The 21,345-nt window shown below is 44.3% G+C and overlaps 1 protein-coding gene across 2 annotated transcripts; it reads left to right on the plus strand.

Annotated features, from left to right (window-relative positions):
- Positions 1–348: 348 nt before the first annotated feature.
- Positions 349–20,497, plus strand: LOC311020560 (protein FAM53B-like). 2 transcript variants are annotated; one of them, XM_084020660.1, is made up of 5 exons: positions 349–508; positions 8,943–9,159; positions 11,506–11,560; positions 13,166–14,031; positions 19,293–20,497. In XM_084020660.1, the coding sequence occupies exons 2-5, from the start codon at positions 9,079–9,081 to the stop codon at positions 19,620–19,622; spliced, it is 1,332 nt and encodes a 443-aa protein (XP_083876786.1). In that variant the 5' UTR covers positions 349–508; positions 8,943–9,078; the 3' UTR covers positions 19,623–20,497. The 2 variants fall into 2 exon arrangements, with proteins under 2 accessions (XP_083876786.1, XP_083876787.1); XM_084020661.1 differs by lacking the exon at positions 11,506–11,560.
- The last annotated feature ends 848 nt before the right edge of the window (positions 20,498–21,345 follow it).

The following is a 21,345-nucleotide window of genomic DNA, read 5'->3' on the forward strand; positions in this document are numbered from 1 at the left end:
ATTTGCTTCATTAACATCAATGAAAAAAAAGTATAGTAATACAAAGTAGCACATGAGTGTCGTAAATGCCCGAGGGAGGCTCGCGGTGGAACATACCAACTCGGGAGGGGTGTGTGGCTTTTTTTTTTAGATAAAGTTTGAGCCGTCTGCTGGCATGCATTAAATTATGTATTGTATTCAATTATTGAGACGAGTTGGATTATTAACTGTACAGTAACCTGATATTCCCTTCGCTAAACGAGGTGCCTAGTCGGTCACTAATCTTCCGGTCCCCCCTCGCGCACATGGGTTGTCTGTACGCGGATATTGTTACAAATCAATGCTGAAAGCTGAAAGCGGCCAGCGAGCCCTCAGCTGCTCGCAGTCCGGCTCAGTCCTGCGCTGGCGACGCTGAACTGACGGCTGCAACTGCGAGAAACTTTTATTTTATTTTTTATTTTTTTTGTGTCTTTTTCTGCTTTCTCTTTGTTGAAGATGACCTAACTTCGAACGAGCCTCTGCTGGCCAGGTAGTAGGGCATTTGTCAAGATACACGCTCGTTATAACTGTGTTCAGCCGTGCACCATCACGTTTCTTCTTCTGTGTGTTTTACTTTGTCTGCTCATACTTGGTTACCTCTGCGACTGAAACGTTAGCTGACAACTATTTTTCTGTTCTTGGCTTACTCTGGGCCATAAACCAGAAACATGGTTAGGGTTAGGCTACACATAGTGGCATGTTGTCTCTAGTTTCATTTTAGCCAACAGTACAGCTTGTTGCTTATAGTACTCGAATGTCGCATGATTTCTTCCAGCCAGACTAAATCAGCTGTTGTGGAGTTTAGAACTGAGTCCCAGTTTGCTCAACCAGCTTGACGAACCTGTAGCTGTATTAACAAAATGACTGCTTATTAACCTGGTGCACACATTAAACCAAGCTCTGTGAGCCAGCAAACTCCCCTCCATCTATCAACCATTGTAATAAAGCACCAGGCTGTTGTCAAATAGAGTATACCTGTGTAGGTGGAGAGAGGCAGTGTGGTTGCTTTGCAGCTCACATTGGCATATGGCTCCTCACGGAAACCTGTGAGAAGACATTGTGGGAAGCTGGCAGTGTTTTGAGTCATACAACGTTTCACATCTCCCACACATTTCGTTTTTTTGTTTCTTCTCGTATTGTGATCAGTAATTGCTACAACTTTCATGGGGAAGAGGCTGACACGATGAGCCACTTTGTTCCTCCTCAACAGGGTTGCATCCTTGAAGTCCAATCAAAAATAGACACAGTAGGTTGTAGTTCACTGTTGTGACGATGTGAGTTGTTATTATACATTTACAAAACTGCAACTGAGGTTTTACACGATAAGATACTGATAAGAACATTAAGAATAATGTCCCCTGTCTTTTTAAGTATGTTTTTGGGAAGCTGTGTCTTAAATCCCAAGGGTTCAAAGTACTTTTATTGCCTAATTAGTTCAAAATGAAGGGCACCCTGAACATGGAGCACCAGTGAAGCACAAAACTACTTATTTGGCAGTGTTTCCTTTTCTGTGTGGGTTAGGAAGTAGCTGTTGGTGCTTATGTTTTGCCCTCTCTAATATTGCACGGCAGTTGGTTGATCTTTGTGGACACCATAAACACAGTACCACGAAGAACTGGTTTGGTACCAGGGTACCCTAATTGAAAATACCTGGGAATGTTTCCTGCTGCCACCATGGCAGCGGCTGTCCTTGACTTGGGCTAGCCTCGGGGACTGCTGGCTGATTTGGTTTACTAAACAGGAGTGGAACTATTATAGATTTCTCAAGAATCCTGCTCAGAAAATGCAAGGTGGAGCAGAAGTTCAGTTTTGAAGTAACTGAATCACACGTCAACACTAGTTTCTAATTACACTGGGGGTTGTTGAGAAATACCTCACAAATACTGGGTAGGATCAGAAGAAACCTGTTTTGAGTATTTCTGATCTGCCTTTCCAGGTTTGGGGGAGATTATGGTGACCGCACATGGCTTTGATTTTCAAAAAGTAAACCACTGCTTGGTGTGCACAAATTGTATGTATCAAATTCTGCCATGTGAACCTGCTAAAGTGTAGCTGTTGATTTGATCCGACGTGAGCTGGGTTGAAAATGTTATTTACTGTTGCCAATATCTGAGTTTCATTATGTTTGTTGATACATTGAGTTCAAATCTGGAGAAATCAGATGATGGACCATGTTAAAAAATATTCTGATCAAAAATGCAATGGCAGTGTTAATATGCTACGTGGGCTTCTTTAAAAGAGGTTTGAAACCCAGCCCAATCTGACTCAAGAGGAAGTAACACATTCTCATCTCATTTTGCTGTTAATCCTGTTTTTTGCTTTTAATGTTTTGACCGAAGCACAACTTTTTCTGCATGGCAGTTGTGCTCGCCAACAGCTCTGGCATTGTTAGTGTAGACTTGTTTTGGACATACTATAGACATAATTTATGGAAGCAATTAAGGCTGGTGGGTTTTTAAAGGGGATCGCTCTGCACTCTAGTGTGTGCTCAAGACGCACACATTTGCAACGTCTTTGTGTTGCAGGCAAAAGACCCTATTAGAGCTCCATTCTGTCCGTGGGCAGCTGTGTGCTGAGCGAGCCACTGGTCCATTCTCTGTCTGTGTGTACAACTCTCCCTCAGTCCACACATCCTGACACTTTACACTCACTTTTTCTGTTTTTTTTTTATTTTTCTGAATATTTCAATCTTGTTTCCAGTTGCCAGAAAGGTGAAGCAAAGAAGCCCTTTCTGTTCCACTAATATATGGCTCTCTTTCTTTCACTTGTTCTCTGGCCCGAGGCATTATGCAAAGCTACCAGAAAAGGATTGTTAGCTATGCCTGTCTGTGCCTCCATGCTACTCTCTATTCATTTCAGAAGTGATCCTTTCTTCTGTGTGATCCGCAATCATAACATCTGCTGTTTCAGCCCCAATGCAACTCATAAGACTTGGCTTCAGGGAGTTAAAAACAAGTACTGTATTATTTCAAGTTGTCAGTGTATCTATTTCTCATTTTGGATATTCCTTCCCCATGATAGATTTTTGTAACTCTGGCGACTCGACGCCCACAGAGCCAAAAGACCTGCAGCTCAAAAGAAAAGAGGCATTCTCACATACACCAGAGAAACACTTCCCCAACCCCCCAAGGGAAGCGCCACACTCTACTTAGAGATGAAAAGCATTCTGGGATGCAATTGGAAGGCCCCCATCAACATAACCCACTCTGGTTTTCCTATGTGGCGTCAGTGAGGAATCATCTTAAGTTGAGAAAAGAATAACTTATCTTTGCTGTTGCTTTTTGACACTCCAATTAGAGAGTTTATACACTCTGGGTCTCCTCTAAATATCAGCCATCACATAGCTTCCGAATCATGTGTGGAGGTTAGCGTTTCTGTAGATCTTGTCTGGTGAAAAGATCCCCTAATTGCATCCTAAGAAAAAAGAGAAATGAAAGCGTCTGTTGGTGTTTGGCACAGACAGCCTGTATTTCTAGAAAGCATCCCCTTTAAGTTATGGGACTTCTACAGTTAACTGTAAAGTTCATTCCTCATACAAACCTGCCATCATCTTCCAAAAGTGGCTTTTTGTGCAAGCCTAGGCTTGAGAACAAAGCCAATATGTCCTGACAATCCTGCTTGTACAAAGAAGGCTAATTATAATGGCGACATGTGTCGTAACTCCTGACTGTAGTCTAATGGTCCTCAGTAGTTGGGTTCGAGTCAGTCGGCATGTTTAACATTCACCTGCATGTCATTCCCAGCAAGATTTGCAGGCAATTATGGTACTGCAGACTGTCATGAAGTGGTTGTAGGATGGTGCGGAGGGATATTTGACAGACGTATTACAGTAGAGATGTTTAAGCTAATCTTTTGTCTGTTAGTGTTCCAATTCATAACCCTGTAAAAGATGGATAAAGAAAAAGAGAAGTTTCTGTTGTTGCTCCTCTCTTGTTCCCCAGAACATGGACCACATCACTGCACAGTATGGGTTCTATCAAAGTTTTCCAGTAAAGATTAGATCAAGTCACGCATCTGAAAACATTTTGATTTGATGAAATTCAATCATTCCTACAAGTGTAACAGTTCTATAAATGTCTAAAAAAAAAAAAGCTTCTTGACAACACTTGTTCCTCTTGTTTAGCTCTGCAGACCGGAACCTTTTTCATTTTACACTATTATTAGTCGTGTAAACACTGAGAACACCCCAAATGACACACCTTCAGTTGACTTTTCAAATATTCAACCAGTGCTTTCTTTGACACGTATGCTGCGCTCTACGCTGAGCAGTCAGAGGGTCCATATGGTGAGCTGAGCCCCTTCATGAATGAATGAATGGACCAGTGGAATGCTGCTCCTCGTTTTCTTTCTCTCTACCCATACACACTCTCAACTCGCCCATAATGCAGCTCCACAACACGGGCGTGGAATTACATAACAGCAGTGATGTGGCTTTTATAAGTCCATTGGTAGTGACAATCTATAACATCACTTGCTTACACAACAAAGGAGTGGTCACCCTTATAGAGCTGAGCAATTGCTGGCAGCGCTGGAGGCTCCCATGTAATGTATCCCTGATGGATTAGAGCTCCGGTTAGTGTGCACGGAACAGAACAGGCACTCATGGATAATGGAAGAAACCACAGGCGGAAAGGCAGGGATTGATCGGGGGGGTTTAGTGTAATTAGTGGGGTACCTGATGTATGGAGAGTCGTGGCATGCGAGGGTCACTCCAGGGGGCAAGGGGGCCCCATACCTCCGTTTACTCAAACTGAAACACCTGATCCTACGCCTGTCAAGCTCCTTAAGATTTCAGTAAACTAAGTCCTGGTCCGAGACACAGGGGTTGACCTCAAACAAAATGTAGGCTGCCTAAATGGCGAAGCTGTGTTTTGTTTGCGGGGTTGCTTGCCACCGTGAGGCGACTGGCCTTGTTCAATAGTCCAGTTTCCTATAACAAACACGCTCGCTGATAAAGAAATGACGAGCCGTTCAGAGATTATTCTGCTGTCTGTGTGAAGTCTGCCTTATTCACAACACCAGTTGTCACTGTTATCCTCTGTTTTGTATGTGGTTGCTATGGCTACCTTTTCCGAGGAACAGTGTACAACTTAGCAACAGTTTTATGAAGGAAGTCGGAGAGAAATTGGCACCTAGACATATCTATGAAAAATGTGAATTGATTTTACTTAAAAAAAAATAATTTGAATGCTTGGCGGTGGTCTTAATAGTTCATTTGACATGACGTGTCGTACACCAATCTGTTCTCTAGCAGTAAATGTAACAATAGCAGGTATGTTATCTTATCGTACATTATCATGTATAAGTAAACATAGAGGCAGCTTACTATAAATGTGAATGTGAAAGCATGTTGGGATCGGATGTGTGTTGTACTCGTTTATTGTGTTCCTTTTTTCTCTTTAAAGTAGGAGTGGCCAGTAAGGCATTTCATGTGAACTCAACTCTGTGTCACCATGCTTTGTAGATATCGCTCACGGTCGTCCCTCTTCATGTATTTGGTAATAAAGTCAGTGCGTTCCACACCCAAATCAGCAGCAGCAGCATGTGACCACAAGGGAAGCACAGCCGCTATACTGCAAAGGGAAGTGTGTTATACGAGTGTGTCTTCGTGCCAGCTTAGCAGCAAGAAGAAAGGCAGTATTGAGTGGAATTTCAGATTGACTCTTACTAAAGTGCAAGAAAAGATCTTTATATTCCTGCGTCTGTTTTCATTGCCGACCTGCTTTCTTCTGAAAGTAAGTAATAAGGTGAATGATCTTTTTAAATGGCTGCATATACAAAGAGACTTTATATGCTGCTGGTGGTGTTTATGCAGAAGTTGATGGTCACTGTCGTTGGAGAAACGTTCAGGGGAATCTGCAACAGGAGGCCAGAACCTGACTACTGACAACGCATAAAGTTTGGCTGAATGAGCTCTTCATTGTTTACGCACTTCTGAAGATCTAGTGCTGTGCTGGTGTGTTGTTTTTGGCCAGTGTTCCTCTGCCACTGGGTACTAGGGTGATGGCCAGAGGATTCAGTGGTATGTCTTGACCTCCCTAGGACCATTTTTACGACCCCCGGCCTCATTATGAGAGAGAGGGGTGGCTGTGTGTTCACCCTGAATTAACAATCCACACCGCAGACTTTCACAAAAGAACGGCTCTTACTTTTATTCGCCCCAGACGACCAAAAAAAAACAGACTCTGCAAAACCTTTCTTTTTGATGTTCTCATTTAGTTTCCCATGACCATATCACTATGTGAAGCTGATGTCGATATCCAGCTTCTCGCACCAGGAAATGTGTTCTAGCAGATCAAGACTGAATAGAGGGAAAAAAGGTTTATTTCTAACATGTAAACCTTTAAAAAAAAAAGAATCTGGTACACATAAGGGGTTTCACTCGCATCACACGTGCAGCATTTAGTCCGGTGGGTCCTCATAGTTTCATTAGTATCAAATTAGTTGGTTTCTTACGGCCACCGATCAAAGTCTTGACACCAGACGCGCTCCGCACAAGTATGCAGTAACCAAAGCCAATTGGTGATGGACACCAAACACCCCGTCACAGAATTTTAGGGGGCCCCAAATAGGCTTCTATTCATCTGCCTGTACAAATCACCGCTTGGGCAAAGAGCCATATTATCTTAGCTGCCCTTTCTAGTGCCCTCCTGAGTCACTGGCTATTGTGAGCTAAGAGCTGCTGTCTGCACCCCGAGTCCACAAATCTGACTTGAATTATCATTAGATAGAATAGATTTCGGGCCACTGAGGAGGTCAACTTCAGTCGGATGAACCTAGAATGTTTTATAGGCCCAAACAATGTAGAGTGTTGAAGCTTTTCTCTTTCAGTTTAGTTCTAATCAAATGTGACATGAAAGGAAGTAGCACATCCACTTGCAGGGTTATGCTTCATTTCATATCAAGATGGTACTTGTGAGGTTAGGTGTCCTGCAAACTGAGCTCATCTTGGATTTTCTTTTAGAATGGCCGCAACATTAAGATGAAGCTAGCGAGACGCCTCACTTTAAGCAGTGAAAATCAGATCTGATCAGTCGAGGCTGCACTCGAGTGCTCAAGCAGTTCTCTCTCCATTAAGCTCTGGTTTCCCCATCATGAGGAGTCGGTTCATTAAGTAAGCATGGCTCCAGGGTTGAATTCACACTCGGTCTGCCCTCTCCCATGACCTCGCTTGCCAGTCACTACACGCACATGAACACACACAAGTGTAGGTTAGCATACACACATGTGCGGAGACATACACCCCTTCTCGGAGGTGATGTTTGAGCCCTGATGGAACGCGTCACACTCCGGTCAAATGGCGCACGGTAACAACCTTTACACATGGCCGTCACGCTCCGCAACTCCCTCTCCGTCTCAATCACACAAACCCCGCTACACTGCCGCACCCATTATTCAGTGTCGGCCCTAATCAGTAAAGAAATCTGCAAAACTGATCAAGAAGAACATTCCCTTCTCCTCTGACTGCAACCACCAGCACCAGCCGCTCTCGCCTGCGGAGGCCCAGTTGTGCTCCACTGACTCTCGGGGATAAATGGAGATAATGGGAGTCATATGCTCGTAGTTGGTTTTGGGCAGGCCTACATGAAACATTTATAGTCTTCGCGTAGTCATGGGGCTGGAGAAGAGGAAAGGGATAGAGATGACACAGTGGAGTAATAAGGCATGACTAGAGTGGTATAACATGTCTTCATCAAAGTGTGAACATCTTGCCCATTTTTTCATTTATTAAGTGTCTTCCCCTTTTTCTCCGCTCAAGTTACTGTCCCACAAAACACATTTAATAAACATTTAATCCATCGCACACTTGCAGCCTCCTATCTCAAGCATGTTATATAAGTGTAACCACCCCTACTTAACACCAAACCACATGTTACACGGCCAGGATAACATAGTAGGCCTGGAAGATCCATTAGCTGCATGTGTTGCTCCACAGCAGAAAGCTGTCATTAGTCAGGAGTTGATTGGGGGGGATCTGAACCGTGCTGGTACTCTAATTGGATGCTGTCAGTGTGTTTGGTGGTTGGCTAATGATGGAGTGAAGCTCAAGGCCAAGGTCACTTTTTTTTTTTAGGATGAAGAAAGTGTAAGTGGACCTGCTTGTCATTTTACTAGATGTTTCCCATGCATTAGTAGCAGAGCCAACCTGACTAGGCATGTTAAGCATATGGACCATATGTCCGATATGTTACTCCCGTCTAGTGTTTTAAGAGTTTGTGTTTACTGCAGCAGCTACTGCATCTGCGGGTGCAGGGAGTCAATGTGGCAACCGCAGCTCCATATATGTTCCTTTTTCTATTCATACTTCTTCACCACATCTGTAGTCACGTGCTTTGAGTGATGCCTTTTCCTGGATTAGCTAGACGTTGCTTTTCTGTTCCAGCATGTTTAGATTCCCATATGTTCCGTGGTTTATGTTGACGTGCCAAATGTTCCATTATTTACAGGGTTAAAGAAACTATTTAGCATATGGCAGCATGTTGTGTTGACAAAGACGGTAGATTTATAGGCGTGTGTATAGGCGTATATGGAGGAGAACAGAGCGGTTAAGTTGCTATAAGTGTTGGGGTGGTAAATGTTGAATGGAAAAACACAAGTCAGCACTGCTTTTTTTTCATCTATGTAAGCAGTGAAACTTTGCATGAAATAGTTAAATCAACTTGTTAAAAATGCCCCTTCTCCCACACTGAAGAGGTGTGAATGAAGCTCAAACATCTGAGTGAAATAACAAAACGACTTTAAAGTTAGGTGGGTTACATTATGTATTTTATTCATCAGGTCTGAGTTGACTGTAGTCGATTTCTGAAAACACCTGTAAAGGTCATCATTCAGCATGTGAAAGTAAAACAACTTAAGTCAGGGGGGCAAAAGTCTTAGTTGTTATGCTGATATTAACGTGACTCATCTCCTTTCTGTCAATACAGGGATCGACAGATGGGAGGTCACCAACCAGACGTCTGCTTCGCCCAAATGCACTTTCTGCCCTCTGCCCTCATGTAAGATGGCTGCCCGCGGCCTTCGACTGCATCCCAACAGACTGGAGCAGCGCGGCGTGTTACCATGGTGATCATTTTCTTGAAAACACTGGAAAAGAAGAAGGGTGTCAATGATGTGAGGTCCAAGAACACCGAGAGACGGCTGGTGAGAGATACTTAACCTTTTGAGTTTCACCACAAAGCAACCCAGTTTTTTTTGTTTGTTGTTGTTGTTGCAGTTAAAGAGCCGCACAGTCTTTCACATGGTAGACAGTCGTCAGCTAAATGAATAGGTCCGTGATTAGATCACATCAGTGCATGGCCACATGCCACAGATGCCACATTTAGTCATGTATAGGCTACGCGCTTGCACAATGATGAGCCAGAATGATGAGTCATTTTATCTTTAGCTGTCTTAATGTCATGGGGGAATTAAGATTCGTTATACTTTATTGGCTTTCTTACCCCCAGCCACATGAGAAGATCCATATCAATTTGATTTAATCTTTGTGTGTTCACTACCAGGATAGGTCCAGGATTAAAAGCAGAACAGATAGCCTAATGTAGCTCACTACAAAGTAAAAAAAAATAATCTCAAAGCCATTTTTATAGCTTGTATGTTAAGTGTTTAACATTTGTTAAGAAAATGATTAGAAAAAAGTTATTAGAAAATGGAACAAGACTGTAAATTGTGTTATCTGATCAAAGCATACACTCTCCCTGTTGTTATCAACCTGTCTCTGTGTAAAAAAAATAAATAAATGATGTCAGGTTCGAGATGACTTAATAGAGATGACCATCTATCCATCAGTCCATTCATTCCTTATCTTCCCCTTATCCGGAGCCTGGTCGTTGGGGGAAAACACCTCGATTTGCTCCCTTTTGACCTTTTCTTCTCCGAGCTCCCTCCAGATGTAAATGGACCTACATTTATATTGCGTTTTTCACCGAGATGTCTCAGCTCCTCACCTCGTCTCTAAGACAGCCCCCCTACAAAGGAAGCTCTTTAGGTCACTTGCACCCATGATCTCATGCTTTTGAGTCACTACCCAAAACTCATGACCTAACCTGAGGTTTTGGGAATGTAGATGGACTGGTAAATCGAGGGCTTTGCCTTTTCGGCTCTTCACCACAGCGGTTTTGTACGATGCCTGCAGCACCACAGACGCTGTACACTTACTGCCTGTCCACTTTATCTTCACCCCAAGATACCAAACTCTCTTGCTTGGGACAGTGACTTCCTCCCAACGCAGGGAGTGCAATCGCCTGTTTGCACCAGAGAACCATGGCCACCGATTTGGAGGTACAGACATGACAACAGCTTGGCACTCTGGCGTGTAACAGAGGTGTGATGCAACCATCAGACTCTGGCTGCAAACTAAATAATTAAATATGAAGGCTTTTAGACACTTGTGACATCTGGTGACCTCGCTCAATATTTCCTTTCACTCAGGAGTTAACTATGTTGAGACTGGTGTTTAAGTGCACTAATCGTTTCGTTTAATCATCTTCTGCAACACAGCACCCTATAGTTTGGCATCCATGCTTTGTGTCTTAGAAATTGTGTTTTCTTTTTGTTGTTGTGGTGATAACCTCAAGGTGAGTCATAGCAATTTATCATTGCACTTCCCTTTTGTCCTTTGTGCAGACAGCCACCACCCTGTTGTAAGACGTGAACCAGGAGAGAGGATAGGTGTCTGATTAAAAGATAGGCTTGTGTGGAAGAAACTGTTTCAAACAGTTTCTTCCACACAAGCCTATCTTTGTGTTATTTTTCACGAGTATTAAACAGGCTTGTTTTTCTTTCCAGGGTAAAATGAGCAGCCAGCATCATCTTAAACGTTGAAGTATTTGAATCTGGCCTTACAAGGTTAAATTAATAACAAAGCACCGGGGAAGAAATGTGCTTATTGTATTACATATATAGATATTGATTAGTGCAGCTTTGAATAAGAATTTCAAATTTCTATCTGGTTGAGTTACTTTAAGTATTCTATACTGTTGAGTTGGATAAGTTCATTTGTATAAGTGACTTTTCAAAGCAGCAAATTAAAAGTATTTCACTAAAGTGGAACTATCTTAGAGCTGCTCTTAAAGGCAGATGAGTAGCAATAACAATTGGAAGACTAATACAATGATCTCTCTACATCATCACTTATGACCCACTAAAAGTACAAGTCTGCAGAGACCCTGCCCTCTGCCCGTATTTTCTTATTCTACTGTATTCAAGCTGTTTCAGGGCATCAACCTACCTATCAAACGCAAAAACAGTGAAATGCCATGTGGACAAAGCTTTTTCCAAAAACAAGAATCCTAACTGCGGTTGGGTGGGCGGGGGCTTCTGATGTCATTGATCTGGGGAGGAGGGGCTAACTTTGACTGTTGTGATTAAATAAAGTAAATTCATTACTTTCATTCACTGGACCTACAAGGGCATTAAGAAACACAAAATATATATTTTGGTTTATTTTGTATCTCCCTGACTGTCGGTACCTCTGTTTGTCGTCCACAGCGTGAGCTCCACACCATGAGCAGAGGGACCACCCTCTTCTCCTGTGGAACTGTGGGTGGGTTGTATTCATTATCTCCATAACTTTTTTGCAGCGTGGATTGCCCATTTTTAATCCCCCTCCCCCTCCGTCTATTGTTTATCCACTCGTTCTCTCACTTCTCCCTTTCTCTGTCAATCACTCATCCCCCTCTCATGATCAGGGTGCACCTGCCTCCACACAACGTTGCACACCACTCTCAAGGGAGTGTAACTGTAATTGAATATACTGTTGCCTATGTCGACAATTTCCCTTTGGCTCTGTCAGTGCTGCAGTAATTGCCCGCCGTGTTAAAAGACACGCTACTGTAAATTCAAGCCCCCCCACTACGACACCCGGCGCTGCACGACATCACAGGGAGGAGCGTGGCTCACTGTTTCCACTGTTAACGTTGACATTAACGTTGTCAAGCTTAGTTCAACACTTTTTCCCCCCCTCTTGCTTTCAAAGGGTGGCCTTTTGAAGATCATCGTCTTTCTCTCTTTGTCGAGTTGTTTTTCTAACATTCCTGTCAGGTCGCCACTGTAGCCCCCGTACATTGTTTGTCCATCCAAAACAATGATTTCCGTCCATCAGTGTGTGAGAGAGCGTGCCAGAATCTGAGACAAGCATCCAAAAAGCGAGGGATTTGGACCAGGATCTTGGATCAGGATCAGGATTGTCAAAAGCTACAGTAGATTCACGACTTGACCACTTGGCTCAGTAGCTCAAAGCCACGATGGCAGTTCACTGAAGGTGTATTATGGGCCACAACTGTGGGATAGACTTGTTTGTGTGGATGGTGAGACAGCTGGCAAGTCATGCTTCCCTCTGAAGCACATCCTGCTAACCACTTGACTAGTGGGAGTGGCTTGACAACTGGTTCACTGGCTGATTCTTATCATAATAAGACATTTTTAGAATCGGCCGTCTTGTTGCTTGTCATATGCCTCAAAACAGCGGCCATAACATTTGGAGCAATGACTATGTTCCTCACTATGAAGAATTTGGTGCCAGTGCTACAGTTTTCTTCATGTCCTGTAGTTATTTATGTGAAAAATAATCAAGACGTGGGGCATAGTGATCTTGTTGAGTTATGCTGTCGGCCACTAAATCCTACTGCATGTTTTAATTAGCACTACCACAAAAAATAAACCAAATTCTTCAGACATACGAAATATTAATGTCTTTATAATGCATTTGAATAGTCACTTTTTCTTTTCAACTTTCAAGCACTGGATTGAACTGTGCAGCTGCATGGGTTATTTCCTGTCATTCATCACATGGTCGACGACAGATGAGGAATTATTTGTTCAGATACATCAACGCTCATGATTTCTGTTGATTCTTGTGCTTAGCCGTGTGTAATTAGACCTAAATGACCCTAGAGTTAGTGTATGTTCAGTTTCTACACTACTGCAGATAACAAACAAATAATCTCCATCTTGTCCTCACAGCAACCATTCCCTCTTAGCTTAAGGTTGTTTCTGTACATTTGTGCCTTTTTGTGTTTGTTTGGTTAAGTATGAAATGTTCTTTCCACACACAATTGCCTTTCTTTCTAGAATTTAAATAGACTTACAAAATGAGTTGCTAGCGAGGTCAAGAGAGTGATTTTTAATATTTTGTTTTTGAATATTGCAGAGGCAGATAGATGGCTGGACGTGGGGCAAAGCTGTGCCATCCAGCAGAGAACTCCCTGCCAGCCGGCTGCCAGTCTGGAAAGCCTGTGGGATGTGATGCCTGAGCCGGGGAGCTGGCACTGGGTCAAGGAGCCAGGCAGCGCCACGGCAATCACAAGTCTGATAAGAGATCTCAGCCTTGGCGATGAGTGCATGACGGCCCCCCACTCCCCCACTGCGTCGGCCACTGCTCACTACACCACTACAGCTACCAGCCAAGCTCCTACGGCGCCCCCGAGCAAGCGTCAGTGTCGCTCTCTGTCGTTCTCCGATGATTTCAGTGGGTTCCGCTCGTCTTGGAGGCCCCAAGGCTCCCGAGTGTGGACAACGGTGGAGAAACGAAGGTGCCACAGCGGAGGAAGCGTGCGAGGAGGAGGGGGTTTCTCCAGCGGTCACTTTCCCGCCATGCAGCGCAGCTCCAGCTTCAGTTTGCCCTCACGCGCCAACATCCCCATGGACCTGCCGTTCTTCAACCAGCGACTGCCTCTGCACCCTCAATTCACTGCCTCTCCCGTCTCCCCTACTTCACCTTCCTCGCATCATCACCACTCCCGCCATCACCACTTCCTCCGGCCCCTCTCGCTCTCCCACGAGCAGATCAGCCTGCCAGAGCTCCAGCAGCAGGAGGAGGCGTCGGAGGCCAGCTCTCCGGACTCCACCCCTGAATTGGGGAGGCGAGCCAGCCTGAGAGCCAGGGGCACGGGGTGTCTGTCTCGAAGCAAGTCCCAGCCATGCGTGCTGAATGACAAAAAGATTGGTATGAAGCGCAGGAGATCAGAAGATGCCCAGGAGCAGCGTCCCTCCCTGGACCTGGCAAAGATGACTCAGGTTAGCTGGAAATGCTGAACACGTGTTTACACGCACAGATAAGCACAGATAAGCACACACACACACACACACACACATTTAACTGAATGTGGTATTATGATTTGGCTCATTTCACAGTTTAGTATCATTTTCATACATCAGTTTATTTCTAATCTTGCTTTAATGCTGCAAAATATTCTATTGCATTTAGTTACATCTCGGAACAAACGCACTCAGACAAATCCTTTTTTGTTCTCAGACTAAGGGGAAGTTAAAGAGATCCTCAAACATAACTGGGCCTGTCTCTCTCTCTCCTGAGTCTGATCAGGGACTGGACTCAATCAAGAAACGTAATCATGAATTAAGTTTTCTGGGTCGCCGGTCCGAAGCTCCAGGGCTAAATGATCTCCGGCCTCCCTCCAGCTCAGGGGGTGATGGCCGATAAAGAAGCATTCCTCATGTTCGGTCACGCCGCCTCGCTCCATGCTCTAGCAAGCCTGGGCTCCGGTTTATCATTTCATTTACTCTGTTGGGTAAACACTTGGACTCTTCACTGTTCGTTTGCTTCCTCTCTGCAACTTCTGCCCTGTATTTCCATCCCTGCACTGCTCGAGCTATCTCTTTTGCCCTCCAGAGCAACCAAATGTGATTCATAGTGGCGATATTTGGATGAGTTCTGAAAGAGTTTGTTTGTTCTTCTGTAAGGTCAGAGGAAGCAGTGGAACAGCTGGAGGGTAAATAATGACCCCTGGACAAACTAAAACCCAAAATAGAACCGTAGAAGTATTTTAATGACATGTAGTGTTTTGATGCTTGGCAGCGCTCTAATGTTTTTACAGAGCCCAGAAAGATCTTGATTTTTCACATCCTGCTTCATTATTCATTCAAATGCACTTGAAATTCTCTATAGGAGCTATAGCAACAACAGGCACTGATAACAAGTCCAGCATGTACTCCAGACCCCTCTTATCATCCTGCTTTCCTGCACGTATCATGCATATGACACGCTAGAATCTTCCCTCATCACACCTAGTGTCACGGAAATATAGTCCGCTTCCTGTTCCCCTATTAGAAAGTACCATCAATTTATCCCTCCACCCCTCCCTTCCTCTTCCCAAAGATTTGTGTTCCCAGCCAGTCACCCTCAGGAACTAGCCAGGGTTGGATCAACAAGGCTTTTGGTAATGGAGCCTAGCGAACATGTTTCCTCTACTCATGCCAACTGCTAAGAGGGGAAAAATCAAGCATACTGATCACGCAGAAACACACAAACACACACGGGAGTCAAGTTTGACGTTACCTCTGGTTGCAGCAATTCTCCAGTGGAGAATCCACCCACCAGATGACATACAAAGTATCTGTTATGAGCAGTTAACAGGCAGAGTCATTGTTTCTCACCTCGGACTCGAGTGATTGCATGTACTCGGCTCTGTTGAAAAGGAGCCGGGTTGTGCGGGTTAGATTAAATAATTTCAGACGCTGCTGTTGCCTTGTTTGTGTTCTTGCTCTCTTGCTTTCCCGGAGAGAGGAAAGTAAACAGCAACGCAGCATAATTTAGTGCACTCAGACTTAACTTGATATTCGCCTCTTTGCCAATAACCAGTCCAGGTTAAAGGCTGCGGCCGGGAGGCTAAACAAGCAGAGTGTTGCTATGTCACGTAAAATAATAACCCCGGAGCAGCCATTACAGATTCTCGTAGCTGTCGGTTAAAAAGCTGGTTCGTCTCAAAGCTCTAGTATCTGTGATATTGTGGAGACACCGGGCTTTAACCGGTGACTGTTGAGATATGAGATTGTGCCGCCATATTTGTGAATTTGTAACTTCGGTAATAGATGTCAGAATGACTTCACATTTCTAGTGTACAAAGCCGAAATTTGTGGTTTGAGGTGGGGGGTGTTAAGGATTGTGAGGATCGACATATTACAAGCCCCTTGGGTGTGTTGTCAGTGGAACATGGTGTAATTTGGCCTCTAGATTCCCCGACCACGTCAATGAAGGCGGGTGTGAATTCTGGGGATGCATGTCATGCTAATCAGCAATAGCCCGACTACCGCAGGGATTTACTACCCCCAAAATTCCTCAAGTAGTCTTCCTGTCAGCTGTGTACAGTATATCGGTTCATTGCTCCGTCCACCACGTTATCCCTGGCTGCCCTTTCACCTTGGCCCTCCATTGTTTTTTCCTCCCTATGGTGGGTGTAGCAAGCTGTCAGACGGGGGAATGTTATCTCTTAATTCTAGGTCACGCCGCTGAACGATTGTTGACGCAGCTCACACTTTGCTCCGGAGACAATGACCCGTTAAATAAAGGGTATATTTTTTATGAAAATGGCTATGTTGCGTTGGCAGGCAGTATGGGTGATAAAAGGGGGCGTGTCGAGCCAATGCAATGCCTGTGCATTCAGGAGAGAAATGGCAGGGCAAAGAAAAGGAGGGGGTATTATTTTCTATTATATTCTATTATTTTCTAACTCACTGGCACAAGTTCGAGTTGTTCTCCTCTCTCTCTGTCTCTCTCTCTCTCCTCCCCCCCCATTCCTGGGATGGCAGACATGGTGATCATAGCTGTGTCGAGCCCCGCAGGCAGGCGAACACCTAGGCGGGCGTCTCGAGGTGCGGTGTACGACGACATGTCGCGACACGTCCCAAGAGGTGCTCCGTGAAGCATCACCACGCAGCAGTGTGTGCAGTCACCTCTTGACTGTTCAGCCTTTTGATCCATCTTATCGTATTCATCTTATATTTTTCATCTTACTCGTAGGCGTTTGAACCTTATATGTCTATAGTCTCTCTGCCCTACAGTGGATGCCAGACAAATACAAATACAAAAGCAAAGGCAGATGGCGACACACTGATAATTGATGCGGAGGTGTACAAGTATGTCGTCTGGCTGTCGGAATGAGTTAAGATCTCCGGTCCTCGCTCGCACCTCTTGCCCTCTCTTTTGTTTTAGAGCAGTTTGCTGTTGGAGGTCTTTCCTCGGAGCAGTTTGTGGCTAGATGTCGTTTATCTGACCTCGATTCACCAACGAGCTCATTCAAATAAACATACTCATATTTTCTGTCTGTAAATATAGAGTGCAAGTACGTGCATGGTGTTTTCTCTGTGTCTACACCTCTCTTTGTGTATGTGCTTATTTGTGTGTGTGTTTCAAGTTCACAGCAGGTCCTTTGCCAGAGTGCTTAGCAGGGTGTTGTTTGTTGTTTGGCCTAATCATCAGCAGGATATTTGCCTAACCTCTTGGCTTGTGCTTCTCCCAGAGCAGCTGCTTTTCCACCCCCATTTTGTCGTTACAGTTGAAATTCTGGTTGCGTTGACTTGGACTAATAGCTGATGTAGAATATCAGTTATGTGTATAAAATTGTGTTTTCTAACCTTGAATAATGGGGGGGGGGAAGGAAAAAGTAATGAATCCAGTATGAATGGGATAAAGTTATATTGCCTTTTCATTGTATCATGCTTTACTTTCAAAACTATTTATAGTCTGCAATTATGAGTTTAATATCACCAGGTTGGACAACATTTTTTAACTTCTTCTGTCTTCTTTATGAAAGTACGTGACATCATGAATCAGTCCAGAATTTGGCGGTGTTATAAACCGATACTTGATGCCCATATTATTTAGTACGCCACAAGAAGATTTAGTTTAAGTCCCAATTTTATTTTATTTTTTGCAGTATACAAGCCAGCAGGCTTTTCTGGCTATTCTGACCCACAATCCTCTGTGCAGCAGATATATGAGCAAGTGGGTCAAAGTTCAAGGTGTAAGTGTGTGCCAAATCAATTAGTCATATTTCTATTATTACTATGCTTCTATTTCTGCCATATTATCATTATATTTGATCTAGAAATCATTTTCTACTATTTCTACCATTACTGTTACGACTGCTCTCATTACATAATTTATCATTTCTGTCCTATGATTGACTATGTTGAAAATACTTTTACGTTTATTCTCTACACACAACATCTATTACACATCTGTCGAGTTCAAATTTGTGGTTTGGGGCTATGTTAACCAAATTGAATTGAATGGAGCTGACAACTTAAAGGAGAACTCCACCAAGTTAGGGCTCGAGACTATTCCAACTTCAGGTTATGGCTGTGGGTTGTACCTGAGACACGATGCGTGAGGTGAGAGAGCCTACATGTGTGGTCATGGTGGATATGGAGTGTGTGTGTGTGCATCTGGGTGGGGGTAAGCTTCAGTGAAATGGAAAAAAACACACACAGGCAATGCTGGGTATACGGCAGAAATCAAACCCTGCTCCCCTGACCTACCACCACACCCCCCCCTAACCACGTCCCAGATTTTATAGAAAGCATATTGTGGAGAAGCTGCCTCCATCCCTCCTCTCTCTCCTTTCCTCTCGTCTCCTCCTCAAAAGGCCTCCTGCACCGCAAGCATTTGCAGATGAGGTATCCTGCATTTGACTGGCTTACATGTAAAGTTAATCCGGCAAAAAGTGGGCCAGCCTTTAACTCAGACAGCCCAAATCCTGCGTTATAGTTGTGTTTTGGACCGTGCTAAGTCAGGGGCAGGGAGGAAAAAAGTGAGCCCACTAAAGTGAGACTCCACCTCATTGTAACAGGAAAAGCAATGTCCCGACACACTAGGGAACATTAGAGATGTCCATCATGTAAGCCGAGGCTCTATAGAGAAAACCCTCATCTCTATTCACCTCCATGCCTCCAACATCTGCTGCTGGGGCACTCCAGAGATCATTAACCCCTTCGCTGCTCTGCACGGCCGCCTTTCTTTGTTGAAGAGAGGAATTTCGGGGTGCAAACAGAGCATGAAAGACAACTTCTTGGTGAATTAGATGTCTCTAAGGTCAAGTATTGAGAGCAGAAACGCAGGCGGTGGTTCACATAGGGATTTCTTCCAGACCCTCCCTAGAGGGACTACAAGACATCGTAACCACTATACACGTTTGGGTTCCAGTTCCAGTCCAGTTTGAAACGAGATACCTTTTTGTGGTTCGCAGCTGATCTCAATGTGTTGTGGGTTTTTATGAAACCAGAAGGTTTTGTGTGCTTTCCTTGGTGGCTTGTGTGTGTGTGTTTGTGTACCCGTGTGCTTGCGTGTTTTTACATTCTCACAATGAAAGGGAACGCCAGCCCCTGGCTGCCCAAACTGAAACCCAATTTCAAACTGACATCCTCTCCCTGCCGACAAACCCCTGTACTTTTATAGCCTCGTTGGAGTGACGTCAGTATGTGAACATGAGCTGAGGTACACAAACCAACATCTATTTTCCCTCTTTGTCTCCTCTCTCCAGAAACTTCAGACTTTTCAGAGCTTGAGCTGCCCCGGGTTCTCGGCCACCGACGGCCTGCCCCCTCCCACCTCCGACACCTCCAGCCAACCGGATTCAGACTTTGCGGCTGCGTCGGAGTTGGGACTGGAGTCGCGGCAGGAAATGGCAGGAGATGTAGAGGATTCCTCGTACGAGGAGCTGGACAGCGACTCGGCTTGCAGCGTGGACTCGCGGCCTGGCTCGCCTGTCGGCATCCTGGGTGGTAAACGCACCCTCTGGAAGGGTGGGACACAGAGGGACATTTTCCAGTTGGGGGGAGAGCTGGATCTTGACCAGATTGAGAGAAACTGAACATTTTTATAGGAGAATTTAAAAGAGTGTGTCTGGACTGTTGGAGAAAGTAATTGGACATTGATGGTGTACCAAGAGATGGCTATTAAGAAGGGCTGTGGGGAAAAGAGTGGAGGAGTCGACGGAAGGCGGATGAAAGACGAGGAAAGTGATATTGATGGTGAAGGATTAAGTATGTTAATGGATGCCTTTTTAATGACACATTTGCCTTGAACATTCTTACTGCTTGAATCAAAAAGCAGTGACCTTAGTTTTTTTTTTTTTATTGGGTATTCAGCTCAGGAGTAGGAAAGTGAGGGTTAGTCTTAAAGAAAAAAAAACTCCCAGACCCCACTATCTTTTCAACCTGATGACCTTTCCAAAGTCAGCTAACCTTAAGTTTGTAGTACTGTAGCAGTAGCTGGGCTCGCCTGTATTTAGCTTGAGTTTTTTGTTTTTCAGAGAGGGTGGGGTGTGTCAAGGATGGGGTAAAGCAGGGTGGGGCATATCTTCTCACAGACTTACACTTGCCCTTCCTCTTCGTCTTTTGTGCACACATGAAAATCAGATTTCTTTTGTTTTTTTGTTTTTTTGCTGAATGTAGGCTCTCTAAGCTTAACGAGGAGTTCGGAAAATGACTTTATCTTTTGGATTCTTGCTCTACCGGGTTCACTAGCCTCAATCGAAGCCACCTTTTTCTGACGTTTTTTATGTAGTTTCTTAATATGCAAATTGTATATTTGAAATTAAACACTGAATCTCAAATTTTCAGTCCTAATATCAATGTATATTTTTCTAAGTAACTGTTTTTTATGAGCTGTTTGTGAAGGAACAAGAATGCAAGGCCTTTTCTCTAACAGGATGGACATGAAATAAATTTACAACCTGCACTCGTATGTTTGGTTTGATTTCAGTTTATTACCCGAACGCTTTGTACTTGAGAGACAGATTTCACTTTGACAGATCAAAGGTCAAAATTTACAGATACTCTTTAGAAGTTGCACTCGCTCCCCTCCCCTGCTCACTTCCTGCATCACATTTCAGAACCATTTCACTGAAACTCCCTCCTTCATTGTTTTAAATAGATGGATTCATCGCTCAGTTATTTGCAGCTCTTGATGAAAACAACCAGTTAGGTAAACATCTGTGTAATGTTCTTATGTTGCCCACCGGCCCCAAACAAAATGGCAGGAAGTCTAGACATGGAATATCCCTGGCCTGTAACCCAGCAGTGACCACAGGAGGTGATGTCAGGAGAAAATGTCCCCAGGACCAGTGAGGCAGACGGACAGAAAAGTGTGTTCCTCCCTGGGATTTCCTATCGTGTCTCTCTCTCATGTCTGTCCAAGTCACTGACGCAAACTCCAAGCACCTGACACCTTTTCATAAGACCTGCTTATTCCCTCTGTAAAAGCCCGTGTCGTCATTATTAGCGGCCAACGGAGATGCAGCCGTTGACGTACAGTGATAGGACGGGCTGTTTTTTTCCAGCGCGGGGAGGAAAGCTGGCTGAACAACAATGTTTACCTCCAAAAACAGGATGTTCCAGCCAGTTGCAGCTTCTCCTTCTGTCGTGGCCTTGAAGGAAAGTGAACTCCAACATCTCAACCCCAAGGTGTTGGCTTACACACACACACACACACACACACACACACACTCAAAGGCCCTGAAACGGAGAGGCAGTGTGCTTGGCTTGTAAACGCAGAAAATCCTGTCACCTGGCCCAGAAATCTATATTTGCTGT

Source organism: Eutrigla gurnardus (assembly GCF_963514095.1).
Source record: "Eutrigla gurnardus genome assembly, chromosome: 11".
NCBI classification, from domain to species: Eukaryota; Metazoa; Chordata; class Actinopteri; order Perciformes; family Triglidae; genus Eutrigla; species Eutrigla gurnardus.